The sequence below is a fragment of the Micropterus salmoides genome, unplaced genomic scaffold (genome assembly GCF_014851395.1).
Source record: "Micropterus salmoides isolate LMB-PRFRI ecotype aquatic unplaced genomic scaffold, ASM1485139v1 Ms_hic_scaffold_7, whole genome shotgun sequence".
Taxonomy (NCBI): domain Eukaryota; kingdom Metazoa; phylum Chordata; class Actinopteri; order Centrarchiformes; family Centrarchidae; genus Micropterus; species Micropterus salmoides.
Window position 1 is genome coordinate 12,807,844 of NW_024044459.1, and position 15,695 is coordinate 12,823,538.

Below are 15,695 nucleotides of genomic sequence, written 5' to 3' on the forward strand. Positions count from 1 at the left end.
TCTGTCACAGTGGTTTTGTTTCGTTAAATTAAGGTAATTTGGAATAAGACGGCTCATACATACTGACGAATGATGTGTTTCAAGTGATTAAGTTTTTAGAGCTGCAAGTTTAGTTCAACCAAGTTATCTGGTATACTGTTCAGAACAAGAAGCCACAACATTCTGATGGGCTGCCCAGGACCTGCACCTGGTTCAACAGCTGCTTCACCGCAAGATGCCCAGGATATGTTAATCAGTGACACACCAACAACAAATTACCAACTTAGAGGGACAGAGCTCCTCGGGATGTTATGGCTTCTTGTACTGACCTGAGTGAAAGGAATATTATTCCAGCTAGTCCCCTTTTTACTCAATCAGTGGACTGTGTCTGAGTTTCCTCTTCAGAGGACTCATCGGACGAGTCATTAAAGGAGTCTTCTTCATCTGGGAGAGATTTCAAGAATTGCCTCCTCATCTTACTCTACCTGTTTTTTATGCTGCATCTCTTTGATTGCAAAGTGGCTGTGTTCAGTTGTGAAATGTTTGGCAGGTGAATAGTGGTCTTCAGTAAATATGTTCCTAATTGCTAACCATAACAAGTTTCTATCAACTTCTGTAGTGAATAAATATGGGTCATTTTGGACCCATGTGGGTACAATTGATGAAGGAATAAAATATGTTGGTTAATACAGCAATAAAAGGAAAATAATGATTTATGGTAAAAAAAAAAAAAAAAAACAAGATATTTAATGACTACTTTAAATATTAAATGATGAAATAACTGAATATGGGTCATCTTTGACCTGTATTGTGCAGGAGTCGAACAATTAAACAGATAGAAAATAAAAACAGATGAAAATAGGAAGTTACAGTGTAGTTTATCTGAAATGTACTTAAGAAACTCAGTATACTTTATTTACTGATGTTAGTAGTTTTGAATTCAAGTATCGCATGCTTTTACTTTGAAAGGAAAGGTGGAAATGCGTTGTGATTCCTGCTAGCGTGACTCTAACACTGCAGCAAAGGTTCAGGTTGATGAATGTAAGCGGTTATGTTGTGGCTTAAATTACAGTTAATAATGTAACAGTTTCTTATCATGGGATCTTAATTAATATAACGAAAAAATATGTGTATTGTAAAGTGAAGCGGTCGCAGAGGAGGAAATGAAGATGTTGACGAACAAGTGCCGCACGAAAAGACCACTGTTTCCGTTGATGTCCAAAGGTATCGACTCAAGATTTTTCAGTGCTTTAAATAAGATTGTTTCCCACAGATGCAGCTTTTTATTTAACCCTGTTTGTTTATGTGAAGCTGCTGGCTGTCCGGCGTCCATGTCGAGACTTTCACATACACATGATGCCTCTGTGTTGCTAATATTAACGTTATACCAACGTTAGCTAACCACAGAGTAACGATAAACAATTCAAATAATAAGCTTATATTAATAATTTCCCGACATTTTGCTTTCATAATCATGTCTGTAGATTATGTAGTTAGCTAACGTTAGTTTCGGTAACGTTAACCTGCTGAATAACGTGATATGGCAGCTAAGTTAACTGCTAAATTATCATTTTCAAATATGTAATCTCACTAGAAATTGTACACTTTGCTTGTAATTGGTTGCAAGTAGCTATAAGCTATCTGCAGTAACGACTGTCAGCGTCCGCTTGTCTCAGAAGCGAGCTGAGAATAACATCACGACCTGATGGTCAATTTGTTCATGTTTGTGTTGCCTCGTTAGATCCCGCCTCCACGGAGAAACACACCTATCAGTGATGGTTATGGAGGATGATGGACGTCCCCACAGCCAATCAGAGCCAGACACCCTGTCAGCCGTGGGCGGGCCAGAACGGCTGGTCCCCGGCTTCACCTCAAGAGCACCCCTGCAACCCTCTTCCCAGCTTTTATCATCTGAACCTGGGCTCACCTTCTGACCAGAGAACCTGCCACGACCATCTGCAGGCGTCCAACCAGCGCTGCCAGAACGACATCGCTTCATGCAGAAGCAACACTCCTCAGAGCACGCTGTATGTTAATGCTGATCAGTGTGTGCAGCCTATCACTCCTGATGCTAATCTTTCATCCGTGGTTCCAGCTGCAAGCCATGAGAGAAATATACCTCCATGTTCTCTCCCTCTTATGAACGAAGGGACGCTGACTCGCAAGCCACAACAAATGCCTTTTTACTCTCCTCACAGCCCTTACCAAGCGATATGTTCCCCTTTCCAGCCTCCGTACACACACCAGGGTTTACTGAATGAACCTCAGTCATCACATCAAAAACATCTTTCTATCAGCTCTCCATCATTTGGACAGTGTGTAAACCAGAGTCCACAGTGTACCCCACAGCCGGCATTTGAGAGGGAAAATGTGGAGGCCTCTGTCGGATACACCCACAGTCACGCCTCACATCCTCTCCTATCCAACAGCAACCTCACTGGACACTTTCACCAGGCTCTAAAGGTTGGTGTATTTGAAATGTGTACATGACATGCTTACATGCATGCTGCAGAGCCTCTCTCAGGAACTCATCATTTAAACTCAGTGACTCAGGATGGCTGAGAAAATAAATAACTTAAGCTGCATACCTGTGGCACTACAGGAAAAACACATAATAGAACAAGGACCCCTAAGCGGACACAAATTAGACCTGGACCCCTATGAAATGTTGCTTTTAGATGTTTTATTACAGAAAGTGAATGAAACCCATGATCAAAACAATCATACATTCTGCCACTGATTTACTTTGCAATTATAGTAAAAATAAATCCTTACCCTTTTTTCTGGGGACCCTCTGGAATCCCCTCAAGGACCCCTGGGCGTCCATGGACACAACTTTGATGACCACTGCAATAGATCAAGTTAACCCCATCATCCAGCGTGCAAACCACCACCACCACCATACTGATTAAAGTACAACTTTGATTCTTTCAGACAAGTGTTGTAGTCATCGATGGTATAAAAGAAGTGGACATAGTGTGACCTCACCCACTGGTTTGTGTGACGTAGACCGTATAAAAAGAATCTGAGAGAAAACAGCTCACTTACCTCGTACTCTATTCTGGTAACTCTGTTTTCTCCTCAGGAACCATAAATGAGTTTGTTCCCAATGCGACTCCACAGGACAGGAACATCACGCCACAGGTGGGGAAAATACAGGAACAGCATTAAAACTCTTTCATGTAGAGATTAATCAATACACCTGCAGATTTTATCCTTAATTAAATGCTTTTATTATCACAAAATATCCTCAAATGTGTTGTTTTGCTCAACCAACAGTCCAAAACCCAAAGAGTTTCGGTTTTCACTGCTATAAAACAGAGAAGGACAGCAAATCCCCACATTGGAAAAGCTAAAACCAGCAAATTATGTTTTTGCTTATCAAAACACAATATAAGAAAGGTTTCGGTTTTGGTCCCTCAGAATTAAAGGATGTCTTTCCAGACTCAACATTGTTGCAGTCATAGTGAATATACAGTCTAGAAAAACAAAATCTCACCGAGAATAGTATCCACGTGTAAAAGTAACGTCAAGGTTAGAGAATGAGTCGTTATATTTTCTCTCTGCAGTCTCCTAATTCTGAGTCTCGTTACGGCCTGGACCCAGAGCTCCTGCCCAGTGCTGTAAGTTCTTTCATTCTCTCTTGCAAAACATCTCTTCTTGATTGACTTCTGCAGCTCCTCTGACGATGAAACACTATTTCCTGGTCAGCGTGTTTTAGGATTTTGCCCTTAAGGATGACGACACAGCAGAGGCATCGTGAAGCATTGCATCAATTGACAAATTGAACAAAACTACTAATATACTGCATTTTGTTGACAATGAGATGAACTTTTTAGTACATGGTATGCAAAGGCTGTAACTATTGTATGAATCTAAATATTATATAATAAATCCTGCCTTTATTTAAATATAGTGAAATGTCACCATGCTATTGTTGACTGACTGTCTCTTTCTGTCTGTGTCAGGTGAAGGTGATTGCAGAGGACAGGGCAGAGTGGGAGGGCAAGGTCTTCGTCTCTGAGCCTTTTTCCCGTCTTCCTCCTCTGGCAACTACTTCCTGTCTCATAGAGGACAGGGGTAAACTCACACAACACTGCCTGTATCTGTGTCACAGAGATATACTCTATTAAAATGTATTTTATGCAGTACTATGGGTGCAGATAGTTTCCTTAAAACTGCATCAGCATTACTCACAGCATCAGTGTGACTGAAATTATTACATGCATTGATAGAGGTACATCAGGCATTGATAAAACAAGAGGACACATTCTAAGCATGTTTAATCTAAGAAAGTGGACACTTAGAAATGCCTTAGAAAACATGCATGTAATGTCTCACATCAGGTGCGTGTAAACATCTGTAATGTCTTTATCGTGGTTTGTGCTCGCTAAATGCTAAATATTTGGGTCAGACCAAGGATTATGATAATTCCTGTCTGCAATGAAAATGTTCTATTACAGTGTCTCAGATGATTCAGTCTTTTCAAATCCAATTACAAAGATGATATTTTGATGTGTTGGTCAGTTTTTTTCCCCTCTAGCCCTTCCTGTCACCAGATGGAATTTCACCGTACTTTAAGCTAACCTTCTTGTCACTCCTGACATTGTCTCTGTACTCCAGGTAACGCGAGTCCCTTTGCCATCCGCTCCGCCTCGTACTGTGTGCCCTGTGAAGGTCAGGCTGCCCTGCTCAGCCGTCTGCCGCTGGGAGCTCTGGTCACCCCTCTGGCAAAACAAACTGCTGGAGAGGTTCATTTTGAGCTACTCTGCTTTTTCTAAAATCTATAAAAAAAATATGTTTGAAATATATCACCAATAATGAACTTAACGTATAGTGAAACATAAATATCTAGGGAGATGTTTGCATGGAAGTGAAGCCATTTTGTAGAGCCACAATTATCCCATGTGCCTTTTAGATCGAAGGTTTCTGTGCACATATTAACATGTGTATTTACTGTTGGTGTGTCTGTTGCGTCTAGAAGCCCCTGCCGTTGTGCAAAGAGCCAGAGTGTGTTATGGGTTGTGGTTGGTGCGGAGCCTCCATGTGCCCGGCGATGAGCTGGCAGGACTGTGGGCAGAGGTTTTACTGTCCCTTCTGTGGGAAACTCAGCGAAGGTACACTGCAAAAACTAAAATCGAAGTAAGATTAATTATCTTAATTGAAAGCAAAATATACTTGTTTTTTGTCCTTACCAGGCGGCTTTTATGTTAGTCCTTAAGTAGCAAGTGAAATATTCTGTTGGCAGATAGTTTTGCTTATTTTAAGTTATATTTCCCCCATTTTAATGCTTTTCCCCTTGTTTTTGAGAGCTCACTTTTTGCAGTGGATTTAAAAGTGAGCATCTACCTGCGGTTCACTGTCCGTTTGACAGAAAACAATTTTTCACACTCTGTATGGTCTAATACCAAGTTTACTTACAGCGATAATATCATTTTATTTATTTAGCTCAAGCAGTGTTTTTCACAAAACATTAAAATAAAAACTATAAAAAGTCCTAAATACATTTATTTCATTAACAGTACATTCATATGAACTGAAAAAGCCAAGTTTCCACACAGTGCTAGTGTTTTGTTGACATTAAGCTGCTGGGAAGGAAGATGTGTGTAAAACCTTTTCAACAGAAAGTGAAGACAACTTTTTTTATAACTTAATTTTATAATTAACATATTCATGTTGCTTGTTTTGTTTGTCCAAAACCCCAAAAATATTTAGTTTACTATCACAGAACACAAAGAAATCACATAACTAGTGACTTTGGGGCACTTTTGCTTAAAAAAAATTACTTTAGTAACTGAAAATCAAAGTGGAAGCTGGTTATTTTCTCTCCATTGACAAATCCATTTATTGTAATTGTGTCAGCTATAATACAAATATCTGAAAATTCAAGAATTTTTAGTGTTGCCAAATTGCCTTTGAGTCGTTTTACATCAGTTTGTTGCTTTGTTTGCATACAGCAACAGTTTATCTCTCCTCTCTTGCGTCTCAGTACCGTGGCAACACTACCAGCCCACCAAAGGCGTGGAGGGGGTTCGGGTGGACAAAGACACGAGGCCTGAACTCAGTATGGGGTCATACGAGATCCTCAATTCTCAGAAGGTAAGTTTCACCTTTCGCATTTATTAGCTTTGTTTTCATGTTAAGAACAATTTCTACTTCTGCGTCAAATCTGTTTTGTAGGTACACCGTAGCCTACGCGTAGCCTCTACGCAGTAGTATGAATTGGCCTTTAATCGTACCTGGTCTCTGTGCACATACATCTACTGACGCTACTGGACACTTCTTCAGTGATGTTCCTGGAATCATTGGGTGTTTCAGGTCTTCAGGTTGTTGACCAGTCCTTCGTACTTGGCGAGCTTCCTTTCAAAGGCCTCTTCCAATCGGTCTTCCCAAGGGACAGAACCTTTTGTTTGGTAGACTCTGACAAGAGAACAACATCTGGTCTTAAGGTGGTGGTCACAATGTGGTTGGGGAACTTGAGTTGCTGCTCCAGGTCCACCAACAGCTGCCAGTCCCTCGCAGTGGCCAGGATGCCTGCAGATGTTTTTGCAGCTGGTCTTGGCTGCTCTCCAGCTCTGATGAAGGTGATGGCTTGTTTGGAGGGGCGGGAGCGCTTGGCCCACTCAACTCCTACAGCAATGGCCTTCAGCACCTGGTCATATCTCCACCTGTACCTTCCCTCTCCCAGTGCCTTTGAGCAGCAGCTCAGAATGTGTTCTAGGGTTCCACGCTTGGAGCTTGGTGACTCCACTTTGCCCCATATGTGAAGGTTTGATGGGCTGGGAAGCACATCATATACCGCCTGGATGAGAAACTTGATCCGCTGTGCCTCTGCCTTCCACATGTCACCTTCCTCTCGATTGCGTTCTTCCATCGTATCCAGGCACCCTGTTGCCTCATTCCCACTGTTCTGCAGGTTCTCTCCTCCTGGACTAGGCGGCACCTTTCCTTCCCTTTGGTGGTGTCAATGTGGGGAGTTGAAAAGGAACCAGTCTCTAATATGGGCTTTGTCAAACATATTTCAATCTGTGTGTGGTGGGAAGCAGCGGTCCGTTTCCCAAAACAGATCTGCTACAGCCTCCAAAAATAGAAATACGTTAATTAGTTTTTATATGGGACACCACATTTGTGATCTCTGTAACCTGATATGATTCAATTATTAGTTAATAAATAGGACATTTATTAGGCAGTAATACAACATATTTGGTCATTCTAGGTCCTCAAATATGAGGCTGTAACTGTTTACATTATTAAAAGACCTTTTAATAGTCTCAGAATTTCATGGGGAAAGATGCTGTTTGTGTGTAAATGTTTGTAATTCTAGGGTGAACCTGCTGCACTGCTTATAGCCTTAGACGTGTCTGCCTCCGCGCTAAGAGGAGGACATTTGGAGTTTGCAACACAACAAATACTCACTCTGCTCCACTCTCTGAAAAGGTAAAACGCCCTCCCACCTTACTGTACACACACACACACACACACACACACACACACACACACACACACACACACTCACAGCCTGCTTAGCAGTATCCCTGTGCAGGTTTGTAAATACTGTAGAAACAGGAACAATTGTACATGATTTAGTTTCCAACCAGCAATTTTGAAAGTCTCATCTTATTTGTGTAGGGAGGATGGTGAGGCCACGTCTGACGTCCGTGTTGGTTTGATGACTTATGACAGTAGGATCCACCTGTACGACCTCAGCCCCGCCCTTTCCCGCCCACACATGCTGGTCATCACAGAGACGGACGACCTGCAGCTTCCTGTGAGGGAGGGGCTTCTGGTGCCCCTGAAAGACTGTAAAGATGGTATCGACAGGTAACTGACCATTTTGTCAGATTTATTTTGCAGAGTCTGCATGCTATGATTCTGCTCATAGTTTCATTCATCTTATACGTCATACATCATCTTATAAGTAATATTTTCATTTAATGTATCGAGCTTTAAAAAGCCAGCTCAGTTTTTGCTGTCAGACATCCACTTAGAAAGAATTGAGCCCAGCAGCTAGAGGCGGACAAAAGGTGAAACAGAATTCATGGTCTGGTTTTATGGCTCGTAATGTTCTCTCATTTTTTTGCTCTCTCATAAAGGGGGTGTTTAGTATTTACAGATGTTTTGTCTGTACCCAGAAAGTAACAAATACTTCCCTGCAAATAAAAGAGACAGTTGTTTGCTGCTTTGCTGAAAATGATTTCATCACTTTGGTATTCTTTAGCGTAAAGTGATCATATCTGTGTGTGTAGTGTGTTGCAGCTCATTCCTCAGTTTAGTTCAGAGTGTGATGACTCTGGTGGAGTTCCCATGGAGCTGCCTGTCAAAGCAGGACTAGCCGTACTGCAGGTCAGTGAGTCTTCAAAGTTATTTTGGCTGGACAAGGAGGCAGAATATCTGATTATTTTGCAAGCTGTCAGTGATTAGAGGTAGAGATGTTACATCTTCTCTCAACAACTTGACTATCGTCAGGGACCTGATATGACTCAAGGGCCGTTTGTTTCTAGGCCCTGAGTTGTCCTGGCAAGCTGCTGATCTTCCATACTGCCCCTCTGATAGAGATGGGACACACAAACACGTCCTCAGGGTTCTTTGGCTCCAACAAACCAAAGGTACAAAACACTCATTCACACACACACACACACACACACATAGACTCTACAATATACTGTATATACTCCAGTCTCCATAAAATAAATTTCATCTTCCAGTGGGTGCTGCTCTTTAGCTGACGTTCCTGTACAGGTGGGAGGACAAAACAACAGCAGCATTGGGCAACAAGTATGAAGAGTTTCACAGTTGCATTTTTTCCCTCCTCTCTTGTTTTTCCCTAGTCCATCTTTCAGCCATCAGAGTTAGCCGTCTCATTGGCCAAGGAGTGCGTCAGTCAGGGCTGCGGCGTTCACCTGTTTGTCCTTGCCCAGCAAGATGTGGGCGGGGCTTGGCCGGGACACATTCCATATCTAACAGGTGGAGCTCTGTACACCTACAGCCACCTCCAGGTATATCGACAGCTGCACCCTCAGTATTACTGGATGAAGAAATCAAACTACAACAGTTGATCAGCTGTTGTGTTCTTTTGTTAAAGGAAATACGCTATTCGCTTACTTACTGAGAGATAGATGAGAGGAGTGCTTCCACTTTCATTTCTGTCTGCTAAGAAATGCTAAAAAAAAAAAGTCTACAGCCAGAGTACAAAGTACAATATTTTTAACTTGAAAATACAAAAACAGTTGCTTCCTCTTCTTGATAAATAACAGAATAAATAATGAATTGAAAACAGATGAGTTGGCGGTCCAATTGTAGACTAGTATTTTTTTCGTTTCCACTACAGGGTGAATTGGATAGAGAGCGTTTCAGCACTGATCTAAAGAGGATCGTAGAGACGGACACAGGCTACAAGGCTGAGCTCAGGATTTTTGTCAGCAAAGGTGAGATTTTCTTTTTTTATGCACACTGTGTCTTTTGAACATACCTGTGATTCCTCTGTTTGTACCTGTCTCGACAGATTTGCGTGTGTCTGGCTGTTATGGACTTTTTATTCCTGGGCCTAGCCCCGGCCAGGTCCCCATGGCGACTCTTGACTGGCTTACAACGCTGGCTGTGGAGCTCGCACACACCAGAGCTCTGGACGAGGCGAGAGGTGTAGCCATTCAGGTGGGTTGACGTTCACGATCATAGATCAGAAATGGGCTGAAGTTACAGACCTGTGGTCTGTTTTGTTGTTGTTTAACCGTAATCCTCCTCTCTCCCCTCCTGTTTGTCAGGCTGTATTGTCTTACAGCACCCAGACCGGAGACAGGAGGACCAGGGTTCACACTCTGACCCTTCGATGCTCACGTCACCTGCAGGAGATATTCAGGCAGTACCAGGCCCAAACGCTACTCACCTTCTACTGCAAAAACGTGAGGGTCTTATACTGCAGATGGTGTTTTATTTAGGCATTATACTATACTAAAAAATGCAGTGCTTATTAACATCTGCATCAGTTCTGTTTTAAATAGCAATTCATATTTAAATATTTTTATCCAATTTGGGAAATGAATAGACAGTACAGTACAAAAATATGTACTGCACCCAGTATTCAATATTATCGATATAGTATCAATATTATGTTGAAGTGATAACTTCAGTGCTATTAAACATGTCAGATAAATATTATTGCCTTTATTATGCAAATGCGACCATGATCAACATGATTTATAGATTTCCCCAAAGCTGAGATATTATTATCTATGTTCCTAAAAATTAAGACCATAGCATTTTCCATAATCATAAGAAGGTTTTTTGCAATCTAAAGCCACTTTTAGTTTGGAGTCTAGTTGAATTGTAAATAAAATGTAGAATATAAATTATGAACTGTGTGAAATGGCATTACAGACTGCCTTCCTAGTTCTTCCTTCTTAGTTATGGCATCATAAGTTTACAGTAATTGTCAAAATTAAAAAGAGATTAAATTGAACAATTAAACAAACATTAATTTGTTTGTTGTTGTTTTGGTTGGGGGGGTTTCTGTCTAGTTTACTGTGCAGTGTTGGAGCGCCCCCTACATGAGCTGAGGGAGGAACTGCAGACGGAGGCAACAGAAGCGCTGGCATCTTACCGCAAACACTGCTGCTCTGCTTCAGTGTCTGCTGGACAGGTGAAACATAAAATACACCTCAAAGTTTTAAATCCTTCCACAAATATAACTTTTTCCTTTTACTATTAAAATATAATATGCGCTTTTGTAAATGTTGTAAATGTCTAAAACATGTAAATCTTGTTATATCCCTCTGTACCTTTAAATTAAAAAAACCTAACTATGACTGGAGTTCATTTACATCTTTTTGACCATATGAACTGAACTCTGTGTGTGTGTGTGTGTGTGTGTGTGTGTGTGTGTGTGTGTGTGTGTGTGTGTGTGTGTGTGTGTGTGTGTGTGTGTGTGTGTGTGTGTGTGTCCTGTAGCTGGTTCTCCCTCAGTATCTGCGAGCTCTTCCTGTTTACATCAACAGTCTGAGGAAGAGCGAGGTGCTGCTGCCGGGGCTGAGGAGCTCCGTCCACCAGCGGCTGCAGCAGCGCTGTCAGGTGCTCAGCATGGATGCCTGCAGCACTTCCACACACTTCTACCCTCTGCTGCTGCCTCTGGTCTGTACCATCACACATGGGAGCTTGTCTTGATCAGATTTAGGATGTATCGTGCTGAAATTCTTCACTACAGAGCTACAGGAATAGTAACCAAAATACTGTATCTAGCAGTCAAAAACCCATGTTGTTTAGGAGGTATCACTGCTGATATGTCATTTAGAGAGTTTCTAAAACAGTGTCAACAAGTCTTTGTTGTCTTAAGTTGAATGATTTAAAGTGGAGCAGGTTCATGTGAGAGATACAGACGTTGATAGTTTGTGTGTGTTGTTGCCTCTTTTTGTGATAACTAACTTCATGCAGGGTTGTTTAAATGTTTATAGGTATTGATATTGCACTTTAGCGTTTGTTTTAGCCTTTGTAGCTTTGGCTAGAATGTTTTAAATCAGTAAATATGTGTCAGATGTTCTGGAGAGACTGATTTTAGTGACATTTTCACTCATTTGTAACCTGCAGCCAAACTGTCCAAACCGAGAGGAGGCACTGCGCTGCTCTGCTGCCAGCCTGGAGCCCAGAGGTCTGTATTTGGTTCACACACCCCTCACCCTGCTGCTCTGGGTGGGCACCCAAGTCCCAGTATGCACCCTGGTTGAGCTCTTCAACACCAGCTGCTTCTCCTCCCTGCCCTCTGGAGAGGTAAGAGATTAGACGGATGGAGGTATACACGTACAGTACGCTAATACAGTAATGCTGCATCTACCGCAAAGAAAATGCCTTAAATCAAACTGTTCGAATCTTTATAATGGTTCACAAACATTTCGATTTTAAAAATGAAAAAGAATGATTCCTCATCTGCTGCATCAGCTTTCCTATAAAAGTTTCAAGACTTTTCTGGCCGGCCAAAATACGCATGCAGCATCGTGAGGTTCACTGTTTGCTGTCTGTTTCTGATGTTTTTATGCGCATGTGTTCCTTCAGACCAAGCTGCCAGTTCTTGACAATCCTCTGTCCGTCAGTGTTCGATCGCTCATCAACACACTGAACTCCCAGACACCCTGTGCCCGCAAGGTGAGCTGCCGACCGTCCTGCTGTAGCTGAAGCAAAGATGTCATATTTCAACAACAGCCTCATGAGTCAGCGAACAATCTGTGACCTTAAATTACACAGTTGCTGTGTCGGAATGTGAGGTCAGTTAACATCTGCTCAGTTGCCAGCCCGGTGCTTCTCCTTATGCTCAGAAATGTGTTTCTTTATATGTGCTCTAATATCAAATGATACTTTACACTCCATAGCTGGAGACAGAGTGAACACTCCTGCTGTCTGGAGGTGAGGAGATAGTTACAGCAGACCAGCAACATGTTGTTACTCAGCATTGGCTACTCTGAGGAATTAAATAGAATTTTTCCCAGAAAAAGTTATACAGTAAGTATTTTGCTTCAGAAGTTTGATAATCTTCGACCTGTTGCAACGGTATTATTCTTATCTTGTATTTTAACCTTGCTCTGACTTTTAATATTTATATTTCTGTTTGAGATATGCGACAAACAAACAAACCTTTACCTCCAAAACTATTTCATTTGTCAAGGCTTTTTAAGCTAACAGAACCTCTGAAGGTAAATGAGAAAATCATGAAAGAGCTGCAATAAATTCCATTAAAAATAAAGGCGAAACAAAATATAATTACAGTGAGATATTTACTCAAGATCCCAGACAGTGCTGAAGCTGTAACCTCCTTGTGCACCGCCCTCCACATCCACGCCAAAGTCCCATCAGGATAAATGAATTACAGCGGGTGCTGACAGATGACGCCGCAGCCACTGACGAGACTGTGTCTGTTTCTCTGTCTCAGCTGTGGGTGGTGAAGCAGGGCGACACCTGCGAGGAGGCCCTGCAGCGCCACCTGGTGGAGGACAAGAGTCCCAACGGGGGAGCGTCCTATGCAGACTTCCTCTACCACCTCCACGTTAACTCTGTCCGGCTTCTGCAGTGACACACAGACATGTTCGGACCTCTCTGGGTGCGTTATCGCCTGCAAAAGACGACTGCAGCAGATTTACCACAAAAAAAACTAGACCAGTGGGATCACAAGTATTACTTTACTGTAAAGTAGAAACGATAAAGGAATGTTGTCAGGCAGTGCATGGGGACATTTTATGAGATATTTATTTATTTCATGACAGCTGTGATACGTGTGATATGTGAGTGACGTGTGCTGTGTTGAATGTGATTCGTGCTGTTCTGAAAATGTGTTTGTTAATTTATTCCTGTGTCATGACAATTCTCTAATCCCTGCCTGAGATGTGTGTGTGTGTGTGTGTGTGTGTGTGTGCGTGCGTGTGTGTGTGTGAGATGCCCACAGTATGTTCTGTGTGTGCATAATCTCATATAAATAAATAAAGGCTTTAATTGAACCTTGATTGAAGTGTCTTCCAGTGTAGTTCTGCTGAGAAGATTTTTCAGTGTTTCATGATCATCAGTGGAAGAGTTTTCTAATTAATGCTTGAGAGGTGAAGTCGCATCTTAGACGTCATCCCGCAGGATCAGATGAATATGTGACTCAGAAAGCCAAAAGTGCCAGTGTCTAATGAGTCCAAGTGGCTAATCAAACTAATTTGCAGGAATTATTATGCAGGGGCTGAGCTGGAAGGGGGTGGGGGGTGTCACAAATTTGATAGGCCAAAGACAAAGCATCTACAGCCATGGTGGAGGTTGAGTGATGTTGTATTTGGGCACAGCAGTGCTTGGAGCTAAAGGCTAACACATCTTAGTTTAGCGAGTTAGCGTGCTAACATTAAACACAAAGTACCCGGGGTGCCCCTTTTGTTTTGGCCACGATCCAAGTCTGAGTCTGATCCCATAATTGATTAAATATATTTTTGGCACACTAAAATAACAGCTGTAGCTATTTAAAACATTTAAACTCATTTTAACAAGCTGTAAATACTGAGGGTCCTGATTCAAAACTGTAAAGATGAAAAACTTAAGTTATTGGTATATTAATGAAAGTTGGATTTTGCCATCAAGTTTCTCACAGAATTATTCTTGATTAGCGACAGCTGATATAATCTGCTGCCAGCGACGTTTATCCAAATGACAAGCAATGCCACTGAATAATTTTTCACATTCACACAATCCTAGTTTTCACTCGCAGTGTAGACCCCGGCTGTCAGCAAGGAGAGCAACGCTACAACACCGACAGGCTGTGGTGGACAAACCACTGTAGAGGCTGCATTTTAGTCGATACCCATCCATGAAAATATGCCTGAATCTGCCCCGATGCCGATCCTCAGGCTCAACTCAGCACAGCCCTACAAAGTACAGCTGAGGATGGTGGAAGTTGCTTTGCAGGTATTTAGTCATAAATCAAAGTGTTGGATGAACTGAAATGTTGACCAGATGATGGCGTTGGAGCACAAGTTAAGGGAACACCAAAGTTATCCTCCGGGCAACATGTTTGTCTGTCTGGCAATTCATCCTGAAGTTGTTGAGATATTTCACTCAGAACCACAAATGTGAACCTCATGCTGGCTCTAGATGAAAAAAGTCGGGAAATAACTAAAGTCAGTAGGCGTCATGCTGTGGGTATCATGAATTCCTGTCCGCCTGTGCGAAGAAATTCAGTCATCCATTAAACACTTGTTGAAATATTTCAGTCTGGACCAAAGTGATGGCTGACCAAGATAGCCAATTAATATTCTTTCAAACTGCTGAAATGAGTCTGTGTGGTTAGGATGCTGCTGGAATATGTTTTGGGGGAAAACAAACCCTCCTAACTGTTGGTTGCAGTTCAACTTTGATGCACAAAAATTGACTTAAATGTAATTTTCTTGCAAGGTGCAGTTTTAGACGGAAGTGCTATAGAGAAAGAAAAGGTGTTTTGATGGTGATTTGATTTACCGTCACTTTTTTTCATCTGATAAATCATTAAACGGAAGTCAGAGTCAATACAGAGTCTTTTTTTTTTTTGGTTAACAGGAATCGTTTCCAAATGCATTACAGTTAATTTTATCTCCCAAGTCTCATCTTTACTTTGTGATCTCTGCCAAACCCTGATCACACAGCTTTTATTTTTGGATTTAGTTGCTTTGTATCTTCCCAAATTCATACTATTCAAGTATGATCACTGTCTATGACAGTCTGCGAGGCCTCAGTAATCACCATCTGGAGCTTACATGATGTTTTTATATACAGCACCATGTCACAGCTTCATGGGCACTCTGAAAAAACAGGCCACAACACTTCAAATAAGTTATTTTGTTTCCTTCCGAAAACCTGCCAGCCACTTAGTTAATGTCTGTGTGCTTGTTGGCAGTGTGTAGGATGTCCTGGTTTGTTGAATTTGTATCCTCAAGCATTTTTGGATGCAGCCCAGCTAGATTGTGGTGGGATCATGCTGACTGAGAGGATGTGGGCTGCCGGAGCAGAAGTTAAACTACAGGAGCTCTATCTTTGACACTTTATTTTAAATCAAAGAGAAAGTTTTTCTTTTCTTGAAGAATTTAAAATATGCATTAAATAGATCAAATCAATGAAGAGAGATGACACCGTGTCAAGATAATGTAGACTGTACTCATGTTCTTGGTAATATGTCTACAAATATGAACACGAAGAGGAGTTTATATTCTACGATTACACATATCACACGTGTTGTTTAA

The 15,695-nt window shown here is 41.7% G+C and overlaps 1 protein-coding gene across 1 annotated transcript; it reads left to right on the forward strand.

The window, feature by feature from the left end:
- Window positions 1-1,767: 1,767 nt before the first annotated feature.
- si:dkey-13n15.2 (protein transport protein Sec24C) lies at window positions 1,768-13,609 on the forward strand. The gene is made up of 21 exons (XM_038703523.1): window positions 1,768-2,010; window positions 2,379-2,442; window positions 3,065-3,123; window positions 3,549-3,602; window positions 3,948-4,059; window positions 4,603-4,730; window positions 4,961-5,096; window positions 5,969-6,078; window positions 7,304-7,416; window positions 7,609-7,800; window positions 8,226-8,322; window positions 8,481-8,585; window positions 8,808-8,975; window positions 9,308-9,404; window positions 9,482-9,630; window positions 9,741-9,877; window positions 10,492-10,615; window positions 10,924-11,126; window positions 11,562-11,736; window positions 12,019-12,108; window positions 12,890-13,609. The coding sequence occupies exons 1-21, from the start codon at window positions 1,768-1,770 to the stop codon at window positions 13,028-13,030; spliced, it is 2,697 nt and encodes an 898-aa protein (XP_038559451.1). The 3' UTR covers window positions 13,031-13,609.
- Window positions 13,610-15,695: the final 2,086 nt, after the last annotated feature.

Bases quoted from the DNA above. Each gene is read 5' to 3' on its own strand.
- si:dkey-13n15.2 (XM_038703523.1), top strand. From the start codon at position 1,768: ATGATGGACGTCCCCACAGCCAATCAGAGCCAGACACCCTGTCAGCCG. The intron at 9,631-9,740 runs GTGGGTTGACGT...CCTGTTTGTCAG, and splicing joins CGAGAGGTGTAGCCATTCAG to GCTGTATTGTCTTACAGCAC. The intron at 10,616-10,923 runs GTGAAACATAAA...TGTGTCCTGTAG, and splicing joins CTTCAGTGTCTGCTGGACAG to CTGGTTCTCCCTCAGTATCT.